This window comes from Sesamum indicum, unplaced genomic scaffold (genome assembly GCF_000512975.1).
Source record: "Sesamum indicum cultivar Zhongzhi No. 13 unplaced genomic scaffold, S_indicum_v1.0 scaffold00222, whole genome shotgun sequence".
NCBI classification, from domain to species: Eukaryota; Viridiplantae; Streptophyta; class Magnoliopsida; order Lamiales; family Pedaliaceae; genus Sesamum; species Sesamum indicum.
Window position 1 is genome coordinate 64,023 of NW_011628116.1, and position 7,461 is coordinate 71,483.

At 43.1% G+C, this 7,461-nt stretch overlaps 1 protein-coding gene across 1 annotated transcript; it reads left to right on the forward strand.

Annotated features, from left to right (window-relative positions):
• The first annotated feature begins 5,620 nt into the window (after nucleotides 1–5,620).
• LOC110011404 lies at nucleotides 5,621–6,857 on the forward strand. The gene is made up of 2 exons (XM_020691453.1): nucleotides 5,621–6,215; nucleotides 6,505–6,857. The coding sequence occupies exons 1-2, from the start codon at nucleotides 5,621–5,623 to the stop codon at nucleotides 6,855–6,857; spliced, it is 948 nt and encodes a 315-aa protein (XP_020547112.1).
• The last annotated feature ends 604 nt before the right edge of the window (nucleotides 6,858–7,461 follow it).

Below are 7,461 nucleotides of genomic sequence, written 5' to 3' on the forward strand. Positions count from 1 at the left end.
GTTCCTTGAAGATCCCCCGACATACTTTCATTCTATGGTTAGCCATTCAGGAAAAGCTACCGACGACATACAAACCATGGTTAAATCATTTGGGTGGATGCATCCTTTGTGATGATGATAATGCGGAGACACACACTCACTTGTTCTTCCGATGTCGATTCAGTAGAAGCTGCCTTGCAGCCGTTCGTCAACAGATCCGATTTGCTTGGCCCAATCGTGAATGGGCAAGAGACGTGGAATGGGCATCGAGAAAGTGGAGGGGAAAACACATAGTTAATGTAGCATATCGAGCATTACTTGGTGCATGCATATACCATATTTGGTGAGAGAGAAATCTGAGACGATTTGAGCAGACCCATCGGCCGGCAAATGTATTGGTTATTTGTATCTTAGATGACATTAGACAGAGGATACTTAGTATTAATCTTTCATGGTCAATTAGTACATATGCGCTATATAGACTGTGGCGCATCCCTTGGCCTGTCGGGGGAGAATCCACATGATTGTTGTACGATTCTTTTTATTAATGAAAATTACGTTTACTCAAAAAAAAAAGAACTCTTCTTTCCTTTCCTGTGCAAATCGAGAGATAATTAGGTGACTCTTTTGTTCATTCAATCGGAGGCCTGACCACTCTGCAAATTGGTCCAATCCCACCTTAAATACCAGGATAGATTCCAAATCGGCTCTGCAGAAGAGAATAAGGTCGTCTGCAAATCCCAACTAGAAAACCCTAGCTGGCTCACACTTCCAATGGTAGGTAAACTGCATATCCTGCTCAATCAGTTGTAGGAATACCAAGTGCAAAATCTCCATGACAATCACAAAAAGGTAAGGCGATAAAGGGTCTCCCTGTCGTAGCCCCCTCGCTCCAGCAAAGAACCCGTGGGTTTTTCCATTGATCCCAATCGAGAATGAGGCCGTGGTTACACACTGCTCAATCCATCTAATAAATGTTAGTGGAAACCCGAAGAGCTGCAGAACCTCTAAAAGGAAGTCCCACTCCACCGTGTCATAGGCTTTCCTGATGTCCACTTTGAGTTCGCATCTCGGGGGTAGGTGCATTTGATAATAGCCCGTAAACAGTTCCTGAGCTAACGTAATATTGTCCCCTATACTTCTTCCCGGAATGAATGCTGCTTGGCAGGGGCTAATAATCTTGTCCAATACCATACTCAGCCGTTGGACAATGAGTTTTGTAATAATTTTATATAAGACATTACAACATGAGATAGGTCTAAAATCACCAACAGACATAGGTGCGTGTACCTTAGGTATCAATGCCAATAGTGTGGAGTTGACCTGCTTCAGTAGTTTCCCCGTATTGAAGAAGTCCAAAACCGCCCTTATAACTTCTTCTCCCACCACTGACCAGGCTGCCTTAAAGAATCCTGACGAGTATCCGTCAGGTCCTGGTGCCTTGTCCTCAGCAATATCAAAGACTGCTTGCTTCACTTCATTAGGTGAGAATGGTAGAACAAGATGGCTAGCCTCATCCTCCGATAAAATATACTTCGCCCATGGTCTGAGGTAATTGATATCCATCGATGCCCATCTTCTGTTACCTCCTAGGAGGTTCTGATAGTATGAGACGAACTCATAAGCGACCTCCCCTTATTCCATGCGAGTGGTTCCACTATCGTCGTTTATCTGTAATATCCTCCTCATCACCCGGAGCTTAGCAATCTTGCGAAAGAAAACTCGGGTGCATTGGTCTCCATCTTTCATTCACTGCATCTTAGCTCTCTGTTGCAGCATAACTTGTTCCAGCTTGGCCGCTTTGGCAAATACTATACGACAATAGTGTTCCAGGTATAAGTAGAGGTTTTTTTTTTGGGTAAATGTAATTTTCATTAAGATAAAAAAAAATACAGTACAACAAACTGGCAATCAGTTGGTTTCTCCCTCGACAGGCCAAGGGATACGCCAAAGTCTATACAAAGCTCGTGTACTGACGGAGGTAGGTAATGTGATACTAAGAATCCGCTGCCTGACGTCATCAACTATCAATTTAGCCATGATGTTTGGTGTGCTTTCAACGCGCTCGAATCGTCTCAAGTTCCTTTCTCTCCAAATGTGGTAAACACATGATGCTAGTAGTGCTCGATAAGCAATGTTAATGATGTGCTTTCCCCTCCATCTTCGAGAAGCCCACTCAATAGGTATAAGTAGAGTTCATCATGTCTGTCAGACGTAATAATAATTTTCATTAATAAGGCACCTGGGCTGGACGGGTATTCATTGGGCTTCTTCAAAGGTGCATGGCCTATAGTAGGGCAGGAGGTGTCTTCGGCAGTATTGGATTTCTTTAATACTAGCCGAATTCTGAAACAGATAAATACTACACTTTTGGCGCTTATACCAAAGGTACATTCCCCTATACAAGATTATTGTCAAACTCCTTGTCCAACGGTTGAGTGTGATACTGGACAAACTTATTAGTCCGTGCCAAGCGGGGTTTGTGCCCGGACGAAGCATAGGAGACAATATTATGTTGGCGCAGGAATTGTTTACGGGATATAACCAGACTCATCTACCACCCCGGTGTGCTTTAAAAGTGGACATTCTGAAGGCATATGATACGGTGGAGTGAGACTTCCTGATAGCTGTGATGGAATTATTTGGGTTCCCCCATACATTTATGAAATGGATTGAGTGTGTCACAACACCCTCATTTTCTGTTGAGCTTAATGGGAAACCTCACGGCTTCTTTACGGGGGCCAGAGGGCTTCGGCAGGGTGATCCTCTATCACCGTACTTGTTCGTGCTTGTGATGAAAGTCCTACAGTTGGGTTTCCTACAGTTGATTGACCAGGATGAATTATTTTCCTTTCATTGGAAGTGTGATGAAGCCAGGATTTTTCAGCTGGGATTTGCTGATGATTTGTTGCTATTCTGCCGTGCCGATATGAACTCTATTCGAGTATTTAAAATAGGATTGGATCGCTTTGCTGAATGGTCGGGGCTCAAGCTGAATGTGCAGAAAAGCCACCTCATTATCTCCCGTTCAGCACAAGGATTACGAGAAGAGATACTAGAAGTACTCGGGTTTCAAGAGGGAGTCCTACCGATGAGGTATTTGGGGCTACCTCTTTTATCTTCTCGATTAACAGTTGCTGATTGTAACCCATTACTGTTGAAAATTGATAAACGCATTACGGGCTAGGAGGGTATGGCCCTTTCTTATGCTGCTAGGGTGTAGATTATTAGATCTGTACTCTTGTCCCTGAGTTTATATTGGTCATCTGCGTTCATCCTGCCAAAGAAAGTTACTAACGAAATTGAGAAGAGACTGCGAACTTTCTTGTGGAAGGGGACAACAAACAGTGGTTATGCAAAGGTAGCATGGAAAGATCTATGCCGACCGAAAGATGAGGGAGGACTAGGATTCAAAGATATTGCTATCTTGAATCGCGCATTAATGACAAAGAAACTCTGTGATATCATCAGATGCGATAGGACCTCAATTTGGGTTGAATGGCTTTACCAGGGTCGATTACGAGACACCTCCATTTGGACGATTAGGGAGCATGGAGGCTCATGGGGTTGGCGGAAAATTCTACGTCTAGGGGTTTTCCTCCGCCCTATGGTGGACTATCAGATCGGTGATGGGCGAACTTTTTACCTTTAGTAGGACCCGTGGCATTATCTCGGAACGCTCAGTGTCACATTCCCACGGGGACCGAGGCTACTCAGAATGGAGGAATCAACCAGACTAAGCACGGTGATTAATGAAGGAGAGTGGCAGTGGCCCCCTATCACAGATTTTGAGTGTCTAGAGATCACACATGATTTACCCACAATCCATGGAGGGGAGGATCGAATTATTTGGAGATTTGATCAGGGAAAACCCACAACTCAGGCTCTATATAAGCTTTTTGATTCCCCAGGATCGAAAGTAGGCTGGTCTTCACTACTTTCGGGATCACTGAAGATTCCACGTCATTTGTTCATCCTGTGGCTTGCTATTCTAGGAAAATTGGCTACGACGGACAAATCATGGTTAGCACACCTTGGCCCATGTATTCTATGTAATGAGGGAGCGACAGAGACACATGACCACTTATTCTTTCAGTGCAGATTTAGTCGACAGTGTCTCACAGCACTCCGGAGAGTGGTACGATATCCTTGGCCCAATAGAGATTGGATAACGGATATTGAATGGGCTTCCCAAAGATGGAGAGGTAAACACATTGTTAACATATCTTATCGAGCACTATTAGCATCATGTGTTTACCACATTTGGAGGGAGAGAAACTTGAGACGATTCGAGCACACCGAGAGGACACCTAGCACCATGGCTTTATTGATAGTTGAGGATATCAAGCAGCGGATCCTTAGTATCTCTCTACCTAGATCAGTCAGCACAAGAGCTTTATATAGACTGTGGCGTATCCCTTGGCCTGTCGAGGAAGAAACCAACTAATAACCACACTGTTGTACTGTACTACTATTTTACTTTATTTAATGAAGCTTACATTTACCAAAAAAAAAAGAATACGAATGGCTCCCACCAAAATGCTTGGATTGTATGACATTGGGGCACTCGACTAAGGAATGTCCACTTACTAAACCCAAGAAAACAACAAAACCATCGGTGGCTGTGTATGTACCAAAACCTTTCGCCGCCCGGGCCACAACAGAACCCGTTAGGGTACAGAAACCGCATCAGGACTGTGAGGTGGTTGATGGAATGAAGGATGGTGATAACCCTGCTTAAAGTAATACCACCAGACAGGATAATCGGGGTAAGGAAGTGGTCATTTATAATGCGTTTGAAGCTCTACATCTTATTGAGCACTATTAGCATCATGTGTTTACCACATTTGGAGGGAGAGAAACTTGAGACGATTCGAGCACACCGAGAACACACCTAGCAGCATGGCTTTATTGATTGTTGAGGATATCAGGCAGCGGATCCTTAGTATCTCTCTACCTAGATCAGTCAGTACACGAGCTTTATATAGATTGTGGCGTATCCCTTGGCCTGTCGAGGGAGAAACCAGCTGATAACCACACTGTTGTACTGTACTACTATTTTACTTTATTTAATGAAGCTTACATTTACCAAAAAAAAAAGAATACGAATGGCTCCCACCAAAATGCTTGGATTGTATGACATTGGGGCACTCGACTAAGGAATGTCCACTTACTAAACCCAAGAAAACAACAAAACCATCGGTGGCTGTGTATGTACCAAAACCTTTCGCCGCCCGGGTAACAACCGAACCCGTTAGGGTACAGAAACCGCGTCAGGACTGTGAGGTGGTTGATGGAAGGAAGGATGGTGATAACCCTGCTGAAAGTAATACTACTAGACAGGATAATCGGGGTAAGGAAGTGGTCATTTATAATGCGTTTGAAGCTCTACATCTTATTGACGATACAGATGAGCGATCTGGGGGTCCTAATACAAGCAGCCCCATAGGATATGACCCATGCTGAATATTGTCGTCTGGAATGTACGTGGGCTGAATAAACGAGACCATCAGCTCGCATTAAAGGATCTCGTCTCGGGCTGAATAAACGAGACCATCAGCTCGCATTAAAGGATCTCGTCTCGGAATACAGGTTACTCTTCTTGGGTATTCTTGAAACTCGCGTTCGTATTAATAATGTGATGCATATTCAATCTTTTTTGCTACCTCAATGGAAATGGTTTGTTGACTATGCAAATGTGGGAAATCGTATATGGCTAGCATGGAATGATAATGCTATTGATGTTCATATTCTTGATTTGGGTGAACAATACATACATTGTCGTGTCACGAATAGGGCTGACAATGAAATTGTTATCATTACTGTTGTTTATGGTGCTTCTAAAGTGATTGGTCGACGGGCCCTATGGAATTCTCTACAAACCCTTGCCCCACAGTGCACGGACGTTCCATGGCTGGTGGGAGGGGATTTCAATGCAGTCCGCGATATTAATGAGGTGTGTGGCATCTCGGGAGATATAAGGATTGCTATGGAAGATTTCAACAATTGTATTCAGGAAGCTGGATTGTTGCCAATGCCTATGCAAGCTGAATGGTATACTTGGCACAATTGCAGCATGTCTACGAGGAGCCTATGGAAACGATTGGATAGGATACTCATCAATGATCGCTGGCTCGCACGGTTTCCTACCTCATCATATCATAGCCTTACACCCCGTACTTCGGACCACTTGCCGTTGGTCTTATTTGGGGATTCACAACATCATAATAATGGAGGTATGTTTCGGTTCGATAATTACCTAACCCTATCGCCTAATTTTATCCCCAGTGTCCATAATATTTGGCAACATGAGGTGATTGGCGTGCCTATGTATGCGGTGACACGTAAACTTAAGGCCTTAAAATCGGTCTTCAGACAACAGAGGATGAATAAAGGGGATTTGTCCCATAACGTCCAATTGGCGAAGGGATTTCTCGAGGAGGCGCAAAACTTGGTGAGCTCGGACAGACAAAATGAACTATTCCTCTACCTTGAACACTGCTGTCATTTTGTGTAATGCTAAAGCTGTCAAGATAGAGCAAATTATGCTACAGCAAAGAGCTAAGATGCAGTGGATGAAGGGGGGTGACCAATGTTCCAGGGTTTTCTTCCGCAAGATCGCTCAAAGAAGGGCGGGGAGGAGGATCTTGCAGATCAATGATGAAAATGGAAGCACTCACACAGAACCGGAGGAGGTTATACATGAGTTTGTATCCTATTATCAAAACCTCTTAGGAGGTAACAGACGTCAAATATTGGTGGATATTAAGGGCCCGTTTGGTTATGTTTTCATTTTCATTTTCAGTTTCCAACATTTGAAAATGGGTAGAAATGCTGTATTAGTTTTTGTGCGAAAACTGAGAATATGTTTGGATTAGTTGTTTCCAAATGGATGACCAAATTGATTGAATATGTGAAATTATAAAATAATCAAAGTGAGTCTTGCCATTTGAAATAATTTTAATTGATTTGAAACAAGAAAAGACATGTTTACAAGATAAGACAAGTATGACAAACCCATGTGACCTATAATTTCAAAAATTTGAGAATTAAAATAGGAATGCATTTTCAATGAAAATGGCTTGACCAAACAAAATTCCAACCAACCAAATAGTGAAAAGTGGAAAAAATCTCATTGAAAACACAACCAAACAGGCCATAGGTATCTCAGACCTTGGGCAAGGCATATTATTACCAATGAGGAGGCAAGCCATTTATGTTTACCTTTTACAACGGAAGATGTGAAGAATGCCGTGTTCGACATTTTTGAGGACAAGGCTCCGGGCCTTGACGGATACTCATCTGGATTCTTTAAAGCAGCCTGGCCAGTGGTGGGGACTGAGGTTACAAGGGCGGTACTGAATTTCTTCACCACGGGGAAACTTCTTAAGCAAGTTAACTCTACATTATTGGCTTCAATCCCAAAGGTACATAATCCTATGATTGTTGGTGATTTTAGACCTATATCTTTTTTTTGGTAAA

Excerpts from the sequence above, each read along its gene's own strand:
- LOC110011404 (XM_020691453.1), top strand. The coding sequence starts at position 5,621 with ATGCATATTCAATCTTTTTTGCTACCTCAATGGAAATGGTTTGTTGAC. Across the intron at positions 6,216-6,504 it reads ACAACATCATAATAATGGAG|CTGTCAAGATAGAGCAAATT; the intron begins GTATGTTTCGGT and ends GTAATGCTAAAG.